The sequence below is a fragment of the Lycorma delicatula genome, chromosome 2 (genome assembly GCF_047948215.1).
Source record: "Lycorma delicatula isolate Av1 chromosome 2, ASM4794821v1, whole genome shotgun sequence".
NCBI classification, from domain to species: domain Eukaryota; kingdom Metazoa; phylum Arthropoda; class Insecta; order Hemiptera; family Fulgoridae; genus Lycorma; species Lycorma delicatula.
Window position 1 is genome coordinate 163596897 of NC_134456.1, and position 14363 is coordinate 163611259.

General features: G+C 31.0%; 1 protein-coding gene across 3 annotated transcripts in view; it reads left to right on the plus strand.

The window, feature by feature from the left end:
- Positions 1-14160, plus strand: part of Top1 (DNA topoisomerase 1) — a 118844-nt gene extending 104684 nt beyond the window's left edge. For all 3 annotated transcript variants that reach the window (XM_075356620.1, XM_075356621.1, XM_075356622.1), the window contains 3 exons: positions 3586-3782; positions 5510-5659; positions 11952-14160. In XM_075356620.1, coding sequence (XP_075212735.1) covers positions 3586-3782; positions 5510-5659; positions 11952-12054 — 450 coding nt within the window. In that variant the 3' untranslated portion in view covers positions 12055-14160. The remainder of the gene's footprint in view (positions 1-3585; positions 3783-5509; positions 5660-11951) is intronic.
- The last annotated feature ends 203 nt before the right edge of the window (positions 14161-14363 follow it).

Sequence of the window (14363 nt, forward strand, 5' to 3'; positions counted from 1 at the left end):
CTTTCCATATTTGAATTTGAAGCAAGGCATTTGAAAAATGAATTCATTGATTTTCAGCAAGGTACAGAAGTGAAAAATGTTTAAGATGAGAATGTCAAAGAAAAAGCTTTACCTGATTTTTGGTCTTAAAATTGAAAAAGACAGATATTCTAACTTAATTGATTGTGCACGGAAAATACTATGTATCTTTGCATCCACATATGTTTGTGAATCATCATTCAGCTAGTTGAAATTCATAAAAAATAAAGATCTAGAATTTAAGAATTGCATTTGCTTCAGAGCATGGTAATGATGCAATATTACAAAACTGTGAAAGATTTTGGCCGTCAACATCAAAAGAGTCAAGAATAAGTCCTTTATTAAATGTTTTTGTTGTAATAATGAGGTGAAAAGATAAAGATGCTACGATTTGCTGATGATATAGTAATTCTAGCCGAGAATAAAAAGGATTTAGAAGAAACAATGAACGGCATAGATGAAGTCCTACGCAAGAACTATCGCATGAAAATAAACAAGAAGAAAACAAAAGTAATGAAATGTAGTAGAAATAACAAAGATGGACCACTGAATGTGAAAATAGGAGGAGAAAAGATTAAGGAGGTAGAAGAATTTTGTTATTTGGGAAGTAGGATTACTAAAGATGGACGAAGCAGGAACGATATAAAATGCCGAATAGCATAAGCGAAACGAGCCTTCAGTAAGAAATATAATTTGTTTACATCAAAAATTAATTTAAATGTCAGGAAAAGATTTTTGAAAGTATATGTTTGGAGTGTCGCTTTATATGGAAGTGAAACTTGGACAATCGGAGTATCTGAGAAGAAAAGATTAGAAGCTTTTGAAATGTGGTGCTATAGGAGAATGTTAAAAATCAGATGGGTGGATAAAGTGACAAATGAAGAGGTATTGCGACAAATAGATGAAGAAAGAAGCATTTGGAAAAATATAGTTAAAAGAAGAGGCAGACTTATAGGCCACATACTAAGGCATCCTGGAATAGTCGCTTTAATATTGGAAGGACAGGTAGAAGGAAAAAATTGTGTAGGCAGGCCACGTTTGGAATATGTAAAACAAATTGTTAGGGATGTAGGATGTAGAGGGTATACTGAAATGAAAAGACTAGCACTAGATAAGGAATCTTGGAGAGCTGCATCAAACCAGTCAAATGACTGAAGACAAAAAAAAAAGTAATAAATATTCCCATCCTTTGAATTGCTTGAGTTGTATTAAGAGTTAGCTTTCCTGACAAAATGTCTCGTAAATAAAATAATTTTTAAAAAATTTGATTTTAATTCTATATTGGGGCATCAAATTACTGAAAATAAAATTAATTGAAAATTTCTTTTATGCAAATAAATCAAATGTGTAAAAAAATGAACTTGTGTTTGTATATATATATATATATATATATAGCTATACACGAAGTGTGATAAAAAAAATACGGTGAATGAATTTTTATAGCGGCAACTGCCGACGCTACATCTATATGCTGTAATTCGTCCAATAGTGTGATCAACTGAGACAGGCAGGGACAAGTTGTAACACGTTCGAGCTTGCCAGTCAGCTGCCAGAGCTGCTAGAGTGAGGTTGTGTTTATCGTGTCTGTCTCACAACATGGATTTTGAACAACGCATTAACATTAAGTTTTGTTTTAAGTTGCAAAAGAGTGCTAAAGAAGCTCACGAAATGTTAGAATCGGTGTACGACAATAATGTGGTAACTTTGAAGACTGTGTACAAGTGGTATGACCGATTTAAAAACTGAAATGAGTCTGTTGCAGACGAGCAGCGTGTGGGACGTCCAGTAACCTCAAAAACTTGAAAATGTGCAAAAAGTGGAAACAATGGTTTGTTCAAATAGGCGAATGACTATCCGAGAGCTATCGGAACATCTCGTACGGATCCGTTCAAAGCATTTTAACTAATGAATTCCAAATGAGACGAGTGAGTGCAAAATTTGTTCCCAGACTTTTGAGTGATGAACAGAAGGAAAATCGTGTGTAAATTTGCACGGAGTTTAAGGGTCGTCTTCATGCAGATCCGGACTTCATGGCCAAAATTGTAACTAGAGATGAAATTTGGGTCTATGGCTATGACCCTGAGACCGAAATGCAGAGTTCCCAATGGAACAGTTCATCTCCTCGCCCTAAAAAAGCACGTCAGTCAAAATCCAACATCAAGGTCATGCTCGTTGTTTTTTTTCGCTAGTGAGGGCATAGTGCGATCAGAGTTCATTCCAAGGGGAATAACTGTAAACTTCAAATTTTATAAGCCTGTACTGCGAGCCACCGGATTGGTCTAGTGGTGAACGCGTCTTCCCAAATCAGCTGATTTGGAAGTCGAGGGTTCCAGCGTTCAAGTCCTAGTAAAGCCAGTTATTTTTACACGGACTTGAATACTAGATCGTGGATACCGGTGTTCTTTGGTGGTTGGGTTTCAATTAACCACACATCTCAGAAATGGTCGAACTGAGACTGTACAAGACTACACTTCATTTACACTCATACATATCATCCTCATTCATCCTCTGAAGTATTATCTGAACGGTAGTTACCGGAGGCTAAACAGGAAAAGAAAAAAAAAAGGGTGTACTGCAACATTTGCGAAACTACGTACAAAGAGAGCGACCAGAAAATGGACCAATGGCTTCCTTCTTCACCACGACAATGCGCCGTGTCACACCTCGCTTCTCATTCGCGAGTTTTTGGCCAAAAAAAAGTGTTCCTGTCTGTCCACATCCGCCATACTCACCGGATTTAGCACCATGCGACTTTTGGCTCTTCCCAAAAATTAAAACTGTGCTTAAAGGAAAATGTTTTAACACCATTGCTGACATTGAGAGGGCCATGACCGAGCAGCTGAAAGCCCTTCCGAAAGATGCCTTCCAAAAATGCCTCCAATCATGGAGTCAACGTTGGGATAAGTGCATTGCTAGCCAAGAACAGTACTTTGAAGGAGATTAAATCGAATTCTATGTAACCTTATTACTTTTTCTAATAAAAAATTATTCACCGTATTTTTTGATCACACCTCATATATATATATCATAGAAAAAGAAACTTTTTTAAAGTTATAAAACACCAAACATGACCTTTTTAAAATCCTCAATTATTTGTATTGCACATGCTCCCCTTACAGAAACCTGGCTGGTGGAAACCTGGTCAGGTTGGCTCTTGAAGAAACCCAGGGTGAGGATCTCTGCTCTAAACCCTTCAGTAATAGAAGACTTCCAGACTACAAAGGAACAGTAAACCTGCTGCCTGCCCAATAGCTTGTTAACTCTTTTAAAACTGTTTTTGTAATTGCGGTGTTCTACATATTACAAGTTATACCAACTTTTCAGAAACTTTTTTTGGTCAGAATTTATAGAATAATAATTTTTATTTTTATACCCTGTCTGCATATTATATGATCCTTTTTTCACATTTTTTATCATTTTGGTATTTTTAATTATTTTTATATAAACTATGCTATATCATTCTATGATACACCATATACCACTTAATGTATATTTGCGACCCTGGACATTAGGTGAAGTATTAAGATTTTATTTCTATGTTCCAAATTATGTATTTTTTTGTTACAGATCTTGGCATACAATAGAGCTAATCGTGCTGTAGCAATTCTATGTAACCATCAAAGATCAATACCAAAGTCACATGAAACGTCAATGGGGAAGTTGAAAGAGAAAATTTCTGCCAAAAGAGATCAAATTAAAGAAATGGAACGTCATTACAAAGATGTTAAACGTGAAGCGAAGAATGGTTCTGCTAAAGGGAAAATGTAAGAAAAAAAAAATTATTTTACAAAAAATGATTATTATAAATCTGATGTGGACACTACATGACTTCCTTGTATGCCTATTAAATTATATATACACATTTTTTTAAAAAGAAAAGTACATGAAATTTTATTTCATTAATAACTTCTGATATTTTTTTTTATTATTTTATTATTGAATTATTATTTATTGTAAAAATTTTTTTACAATCTGAGGTTAATTAATAAATCAATATATTAAAGTTAAAAAAAAAGGAGATAAGTTTGATTTGAATGATGTGACTTCCTCATCTAAGATCCAAATGTTTCATTAATTAAAATTCTATTTAGCTATAACTCTGGAACCAGTGAAAATAAGTACCACTTATGATATATAATTGAAAAGCGCTCATTGGAAAGCTTTGCTTATTACTGCAGTTAAGAAAAGTCCAAAATCCAATTTTTTGGGGATTTTGGGCTTTTTTTGGATATTTATGGTCTAGTCGATTGCATTGAAAAGGGGAGGTGCACAATTAGATGTTACAACTGTTCTAAACCAAAATTTCAACATTCTGCAGCTAACCTAATTTTTAGTTATGCGAGATGTATTTGTACATACATACAGACATCATGCCGAAACTGGTCTGATGGATATTTCTGCTGAAATCTGAAAACCCAATATTTTTCATAATCACAATACTTCCTTTACTTCATACAAGGAAGTAAAAAACAACATTCTTTATTTTATAGAGATCAGTTGTGAAATCAAATTCTTGCTTTCCCTCCCCCTATTAAATTGTCTAAAAGTTTTCTGGTAAAGTCAGTGAAAATTTAATAGTTGATCTTGTTTGGTGTCTGGCTAATCAGTTCCTGAATAAGTATCATTAATTAAAAAACAGTTTCATTCAGTTTTAATTAAAATTTGTTTTTTTTTTAACTGGCTGTATGTTGAAGAGTTATGAAATCGCTGTAATATCAACTGGTAACAATGTTAATAAATGCTCACTTAAACTTGTTTCATATTAATTATCCTGTAGAAACATGTAGTGTCCATTTTCAGTTTGTGTAAAAAGGAATTAATTATTTTTTATTGGAGAATTATACTATCAAAAATATTGTGTAGAGATTGGGCCTACATATATATATATATGTGTGTGTGTGTGTTATATAATTTTTTTTTTTAAAGGTTAGTTAATTTTCAAATCTTTTGTCATTTCCTCTGCACAGAATCATGAAACAATCAAGGTTGCCAAGGCAATCTGAATTTGTAGAAGGTTCTGCAACTTTTATTAAAAAAAAAATCACTTCAACCACATATCTCTTTGCCTCCTTCCTAGCACTTCCATCTCATACAGTCAGTGTGACTTTATTGGGCAATAATAAACGATATGATTGTTCACCCTCTAAAATAATCATAATACTGTGTCATCCTCTTTTCATTCTCTTCCTTGTAATATTTCATCCTTTATTTCTGTTTTTATCTTGTAATGATTTGACTTTTATTATATTTGCTCTTTGATTCCTCATCCTGTCCATAATTCCCACACTAACCATTAAATGTATAATTTTATTAGTCTGCATTCTACTGGTAACCTTTTATATTTTTAATCAAAAATAGAATATTTGGTGCTCAAATAAACATGATAATAACATGAGTAATACTATTATGTATTTGTAGAAAAATTAAAATTATACACACACAAAATGTAATATTTGTAATTGTTTACATGATTGTAAATTTTATTGTACAGGGCTGTTGATAAAGTAAAGAAACAATTAGAGCGGTTACGTGAGCAATTGACCAAGTTAGAAGTCCAGGAAACTGATAGGGAAGAAAATAAGACTATTGCTCTTGGAACATCAAAGTTAAATTATCTGGATCCTAGAATATCTGTTGCATGGTAGGTGTTACTTTTTTTTAAACATATATGTGATTAATAAATAGTTATTATTGTATTTATTTTAGATCTTGCTGTTTGGTACATGTGATATTTAATATCTGAGGTGGTCTTCCTTGTAATAAAATTATTTGAAATCTGTCACTTATTCAAAATACAGTACGTGTTAAAAAGAATCGCATGATTTCAAAAATATATTTCATAATAAAAATGTATTACAATTTCAAGACAAATTATGTACTATTCAAATATGTTTAAAATTTCACACATCAATTTCACATACCCATCAATATAGATAATAACAAGACAATAACTGAATTCTTCCACAACACATTGCTGACAGTCTCTTGTTACAGAAGTTATTGTAGCTGTGATCCTAGTTTTCAGCTCATTCAAGTTAGCAGCAATCATGGCAGATAAACACATTGTTTCACAAATCCCCACAAGAAAAAAATCTGAAGGTGTGACGATCTGGAGGGCCAAGAGTGTAATGCCAAGTCTTGGGCACCTGTACATAATATCCAGCTCAGCGCTGGAAACAGCGCTGAAACATAGACTCAGCATCTATGTTTCATTTAGAAAGTGATAAACTTGGTTGGGCCCCAGCTTGCTAAAAAATTGATGCTTCAGTCTTCATTTAGTTGTGAAAAAGCCATATCTGCAGCATCTCAAGATACAGTTGCCCTGTTACTGTGTTTATTTCAAAAAAGGAAGAGCCATACATTTTTGTAAATAAAAGCACACAAAAAACATTTAACTTTAGTGAATTTCACTCCTGCTGTACAGTCTTGTGCTAATTCTCAAGTCCCCATTTATAATGCCATGAAACTTTACCTCTTAAATGATGTATTGCTTCATCACTAAAACTTAACCACAGTAATAACTTATAATCTTCTATATCAACTAAGAGCATATCGCAAAAGTCTTTGTTTTCTTTTATACAAGTCTTTGTTATACAAGTTATACGAGTTTATACAAGTTGTAATGAGTATGGCCTGCAATGCATGTGTTGTCTTAACATATTTCAAAATGTCATATTAGAGATCGCAAGTTCTCAGCTAGCATGATGAGTGGGCTTCGCTGAAAATCTTCCTGAATTCATTGTGCATTGTCTGCTGAAGTGCATGGTTGCTCCAACCAAGCATAAGGGAATGAATCCAAACTCTTCCCATTACATAAATATCCTGATTCTTAAAAATTATTTATACCAGCGAATATTCTTAGCTGATGGTGCAATCCTGAAACACATGCTGAACCGTTAATTCTTTCTTGCTAAATTATAGAACACAGAACACCTTCTGTTGCATAAATCCAATAATCATTCATTACGACTGAGGTTAGCATATTTTTTAGCGGCTAGTATTGCAATCTGGCGGCTGGAATTTAAATCTCCTAGGATATGCACTTTCAAATGGTGCATATATCATTCATTGAAAAAATATGGTTGCACAGGTGTGTGATTTTGAAATCAGATCATTCTTTTTCATAAATATTAATCCTTCAAGATAGATCACATTCAGGTCTCTTTTTTTCTTGGTTGTTTACTTGGTAGTTAGAGAGTTCACAAAAAAACTTAGTTAAATGTTTATATTTTACTAACTTTCATTATATTTAATTAGTTTCCACATTACTTTATTATATTTTTTGGCAAACTAAATAATATTTTATATCAACACACTGGTGTTTAAGGATTGGGAAACAAAAAAAAACTTTTATAAGTGCTAGCCAGACTGACTATGAAAAGTGACAAATAAAATACTTTTGTGCTACCTTTTTCATTGATCCAAATGTACTATTACATATCAGTATAACAATTCCACCAGATAAAAATGAGTCTAGCAGAAAATCCTTTAATGAGCTAATGCAATTAAGTGAAGAAAAAACATTACACTAATAAAAAATAGTGAATCTTTATTTATTTTTTTATGAAAAAAAAATCTTATGTTAAGAATGTGCAACATCATTGAAATTATTTTATTTAAAAAAAGTGACTTAAAATTAAATATCATATGCAAATGAATATACATATATATTGAACAGTAGAAAGTAACCAAACTAGCAATGTTAACTGAATAAATACTAAATCATCTTATATCATATTGCACTATTAGTCAACATATTTTGTGCTAACACACACAAATTTGTAAAATTTTTTGTACATTAACTAAATAAAATATATTGTTACTTAATTAAATTCATGTGTAATTCAACCTTATTTTGAATTTACAAAGTAATTTGTGCAGATATGTAAATTAATTTAGAATAGAAAAAAAGAAGAGAATAATGCTCTTGATCATTCCAGTTTGTATATATTAGATAATGATAAAAAAAAGGAAGAAGGAGAGAGAGAAAAATATTGAAAGCAGTATGCAATACTACACAAAGTACTTAAAGTCTGACAAAAATAGATATTTAATTAATCGCATATAATAAAACAAATTTTTCATTTATTACATATTTCATGATGAAGTATAAAAAAATCTAAAGAAAGAATGATTGAAAACTTTGTGTTGGGAAGTAAGCAGGAAGAGACCAGTCATTAGGATTAGTAAACTATGATAGGTTAAAATTAAGGGCATTAGGAGGTTATGAAATAGAAGTACAGTATAGTAAAAGAATTGTTATAGTACAAAGTTAAGTCCATTGACCAACTTAGGATTTTGAATAAAGGAAACTTGTTTTAAAACAGTCATGTCTGATGACAGGGTTTTTAGTTGCTCTTTAGGAATGTATTAATTTATCGAATTCAGTTATTATTATATTAGCTATCTGTTGGGTTTTAAAAGACTTAGATATAGAATCAAACCCAATTAGTATTATTGAACCTTTATAAAAACTAAAGACTCTTAGTATTACTTTATTGGCTGACAAGTAGGTTTTGAATTTTTTCCTGGCAGGCAAACTCTGGTATTTCCATTCTATTCTCTATTGTTTGGATTTCAGTCCAATTGATAAATCAAAGTTTCATTAGAAATTATTATGTGATTTAAAGAACCATTACATTATGCCAAAAACCATTCGTTGATAATGGAATGGATAGGTCTAGTGCCCATTAGATTATCCATGGGATAATGGAAATCATTCAGTATCCAATTGGTATTTCCTTTACTTCCCAATTTTTATTCATCTCTCTTTTGAATAAGATAATATAATTTTTCAAACCATCAATCAAAACTTCCACCAGTTTTTCACTACAAAAAAAAATTGTTGACAATTATTCTACTCTATTTAAAACTATATATTTTTTAAAACTTACATTTGTAAAGGTTTGCGCAGTTATTTCACTTATACACTGTTTTAAAATCCACAAGCGATTTTCACTTGTTTTACTCTAGGAGAATAAAACTTTTATCACAGCATTACATAGTTTTTCCACATTACATGTTTCAAGCAGATCCAACATTTTGAAATAAACAAAAGATGTAACAATTGAATATTCTCTTCAAACAGCTGATATCTTTCTGTCAGGGGTGTCAATCTTTACCATTCATATATTTAATTATTGAACGAGACAACCACAAAAGCTCTCATTGAATTATCAGTAATTCACCAACTTCATGAATATTTTTATTTGTATTCCATCCATCTTTCTCCACTCAAGTTACAACTACCAATTTCATCAATTCCATTAAACATACACTTCAAAGATGGTGGCTAGGTGACTGGACTGCTGCAGTGGATAATAAACTCCAACACATAAAAGACACAGTGTTACCATGGGACTCCTCATGCAAGAAAATTCACTGAGAAGAAGTGGTCCTTTGTCGATTGCGATTAGGACATACCAAAGCTACTCAAGGACACCTGATGTCAGCAGTGAGTGCACCACTATGCGTCCAATGCAAGTGCTGCTTAACTGTGCACCACATCCTTGTGGACTGCATATGCTATGCAGCCTTACTTCGAAAATTTAAATTGCCAACAGACATATGGCACGTCCTAGGAAACGACAAGAATGTATTAGACTATATACTTAATTAGATTTAACCCGTCAAAATTTTGATATTGTTTTCAGTGTTGGCTTGTAGCTAAAATTAGTGGGCCTTTTTTTTCAAGGCCACGGTTAAAGTTTTTTGTAAAATAAAAGAATAAAAAAAAAAATGAGTCAAATAGAATAGCTGGAAGCAGGATAATAATCTAATTCTACATTATCACATTCAAGAATATGGTACATGGTTTAACTGAATAAATAATAAAATGTCAATACAGATAATATTTTTTAGTATAATTAGTTAATAACTTAGTAAAATGTCTGCTTAAAAACACTGTATCCCAATGGTACTTAATTTAAATTTCTATGTACACAGAAACAAATACATAATTAGTTTTTGGTAATTACCCTTCCAGTATGTTCTTGGACAGATTTGGCAATCAAAGTCCTTGCTTTCTCCCATCTTCTGATTGCTACTGAAAAAACAACTAAACCACTTTCATATTCCTTCCACCGACTAAACTAGAAAAGGGAATGAACAAGGAACGTTCCATACACACACGGAGTAAAAAAAAAAAACTACCTTCCACCAGCATGCCAGGGTCGGCACTGCAGGAGTGACAGTGCTCTCTGTCTCTCCCTCGCAGCCTCTGTGTGCAGCTTCCTATGTGCACATGCGCACAACAGCCAAGCACCATGCTGCTGGAACTATGAAGCAAACAGTTCTGTATAAGGAGTTTTGTATCTTTTTCATAAACTGGGGGATGGCTACTGACATTAAGGTTAAGGATTATATATTGTATAAGTATAAAGAAATAATTAAAAGAAAAAAGGACTCATTATATTAAATGTTATCGATAATATCAAGTGAAAATAGGGGATGCTGCAATTCCACAGTGCCTATATGTAAGCTGATTATTTTGCTTTTATTATTTTTTTATGTACTGATTATTTTGTTATTCACGTTTCATTTATTATCCTAATTGTTGTGTTTCTTTTATTGTTTAAATTTTTTTTCTGTTATTATCTAACCATATTTTGCTAATATTTTAATAACATAGAAGAAGCCTCTTATTATTTTAACCCGGGTGATGATAATTCAAAAGCATTTTTCGCCAAAAAAATCTAGAAAGCTGTTGAATCCGTAATGTATCTACTCCATCCTAACAACTTCAGCATCTTTACTCCTGTCTATTGCTCTCCACGAGTTCAGATTGCCTGTATCCTTCTCAGACTTAAAACAGTCACAAGGCAGCTCTACCCAAGGTTATAATTAACTTGCACTCCACAAGATCTAAAAGTTATTTGCCATTATTATTCAGTTGGAAGATCCAAATGATCTCTTGACAAACATAAGGACAGTCTGTCAAAGGATGTCAGTAGGTGTGTTGGGGCCAGATGTGTAACAGAATATATTTATCCCCTTCTACCATAAGGTCATATCAAAGACATTGCATTGTTGATGACCAGCAATCATTTTCACTAGTTAAGTCTAGACTGCCCTCATCATCATGGGCATAAGGAGGAGATCCTCTACCAACCACCACAAGTGCTTAAGAGATAATGATATAATACTTCTGAGCAGTCCAGTTCTGTCATCAAGGTTGAACCCAAGCTTAGTAGGATCAAAGAAAGATATATAAAGAGGTTGTACTCAGTACTGACTAAGAGGCCAGGGTCTTCCTCATTGATACTTAAGGAGGAAGTGACAGAATGTCCCCGGTCAATCTGCTGTTGTCCAGGATTGAAAGATATTGATCTCTTCTTCAGGTGTCATGACAACTCTATTTATGGGAGGAAATTTAGTATGCTCATCTTTCAAGCTCACACTAAACTTGTAGTGGTCAAAATCTTTACACAAACAAGTTAGAGTAATATGGCACAATTGTTTCAAGATTATAAGTTGATTTTATGTTGAATGCACTAGGATGGGGTTGAGACACACACACACTTTTTTAGTGTAATTTCATTTATGCAGTTTTATTATGATAGTTGTGTGATGATTTTTTGGTGATTATTCCAGTTTCATTAATCTTCAAAATATTTTCTGCCAAGATACATGGCAGTTTGTTATCTTGCTGTGTATGTGGCTGATTGTTGCATGTTACAGGAAGTGACTGATTGCTGGAAATGGGGAATTATTAATAATTTTATAATAAAATATTAGTTACTAAAAATTTTTAATGAGTATTTCTAAATTTAAAAATTTTCTAAATAGTAATTGAAAATCTGGTTATAAGTGATTTGAAAATGTTTTCCGAGAAAGAATATTGCTGCTTTCTTGTTACTATATATGATTTCTCTGTCTTTTTCTCTCCATAATATGTATTTAGAGAAACTAATTTAAAAATGATTTGTTTTTAGGTGCAAAAAATTTGGTGTTCCAATTGAAAAGATCTACAATAAGACTCAAAGAGACAAGTTCCGATGGGCTATCGATATGGCTGGTCCAGATTATGTTTTTTAATTATGCATATTTTTAGCACAGAGTGAGTTCATAAGTTGTATTGAGTGTACAGTGAAACATGAAAAATGCTTTAAAACAAGTGTTATTCTGGTAGAAACTTTTTTTGTTCAAAAGAAAAACTTTATATTTTAATATAAAATTAATTAGTTCTATAAAGGTACTTAAAGAAAAGGTGTAATATTAACAGTATTGTGATAATGCAGTTCATTTAAAAGTCACATTTTTATAAAGTAATTTGTTCCTGTATTGTTTAGTCTTTATGTTGTAGAATATCATTTCTTTTTTAATCTTTTGTTATTAAATTTATTATGTACTATGTTGTTTTTGTAAGTAGCGTGATATTTTAATAAAAAAAAAAATTGTAATACTTCCATTGATATTTATTTGAGTCTGTGAGTCATTGTGTTAACACATTCTTTCCTGTTTTACTGGCTAGAATTTGTGGCTACATGTCTTGTGGCTTAGAATCTAAATTTATTGATTTGATTATTATATTTCCGTAACTAGAAATGACATTTGTAAAATTTCTGAAGTCTGGTTATATATACCTAAGTTTTGACTATTTATGTGAGCATTTAAATGTTTGTTACTAATTAAATAAAACTGAATTAATTAAAAGTTAATTTTTTGTGTTACATTCATTATTTATCAATATTAGCTCCCACTGTTTATGACCATCATATGGTTTACAGTTTAGCTTTTGTATTCCTCAATGAATTTTGTTAATTTACTCATCTTTGTTGTTAACCAGATGAAAACTCTTATCCGACAGCCAGTAGACCGCTCATATGCAAGAGAATGTGTTAAAAAAAATTAATCTCCAGGCATGAAATATTTTTATATCAAATTTTATTATTAGCTAAGTTTTTTATTATAACTGTGTTCACTCACTCTGTGCTTTTTTTGTAGATTAGGTTCAATACTGACGTGTATGTAGAGTGTGGAGCTTAACATATTGTTTGAAGTTTTATGTGAAAGAAAAAAAAGTACATATAAGTCTTTCCAATTTTTTTAGATAGGAAATGAACCTTGAGAAATTTTATTTGTATTCTTGGACTGTTAGGTTAATATTGATAATTAATTTAGAACAATTTATTTATTTATTCTAGGTGTCTACTTTTGCAGAGTTAACATTGTGTAATTTTAAACATTTTTCCATTTTTTACTGCAGTTTTTTCCACTATGTATAGTTTGTGTGAATTTATTTTATTTGTGATCTGATGGTGTTATTAAATTACTTTTGTACCAGTTAAACTGGTAAACCTTATATATATACATACATACATATATATATATATATATATATATGTTTGATATAAATATATATATTCATATACGAAATCATATTTTTTGACCAGCATTAGCTGTTATAAATTATTTTTAATTAGAAAGGAACATGTTTTTTTTAGGAAATGCAGTTTGTGCATTATTGTAGTCTTATTTGCAATAGAGTGGTTTACAGTTTTTCAGTTTTCCACTCAGGTTTATTTATTCCTAGTGAATTGCTTATCTATAAGTTTAGATTTGATTATTGTGAAAGATATTTTAATGTATAATAGAATAGTTAATTTTTTTGTAGTTAGGCAATTTATGTTTTACGTCAGGTTTTAAATATTTAAAAGTAAATATGCAGACTATAATTTTTATTTATGTTTTAATGGTAATTATCAAAAAAGTTTGTAATGATATTCTAGTGAGAATATTTTATAAGCGCACGAGTGTTTGATTAATAAAAGTTAATTGTAAATTAAATCTATTTGTTAGATTATAATATTATAAAAAAAAGTAATAGTAAAAGATTCATATATTTATAATATTCTGTAATTTTAGGTTGAAAGTATTTTTTATAAGTAAATTAAGTTTTAAATAATGAGTTTTTGTGTGAAGACGAATAGGATTAACATGTACGTACATATATGTAGTGCTCACAATTGTAATTTATTTATGATAAAATCTTATGTACAGTCATTATACCATACATCTATTTATGTAAAGGCAATGATTAATTGCCTTTGAAAACAGTGGAAAGAAGTTTCTGTTCATCTAAGTATTAGTTATGTACACTCCATGATTCGTCACATTTCCAGAATAAAGTATGAAAAATAATTTTTTTTATTACTGTTATTTCCCTGTATACTTTGTAAGAAATGATGTAATTTTTTATGATCTGTGACATTAGCATCTTACATTCAGTACAATATTTGGAATCATACATGTGTATGAAGCAATCTCTTAATTCAAGTGATAGAAAAGAAAATAAGGTTGCATAATAATAGTAATAATAATGAAAAGTTATTTGAAAGAAGGTA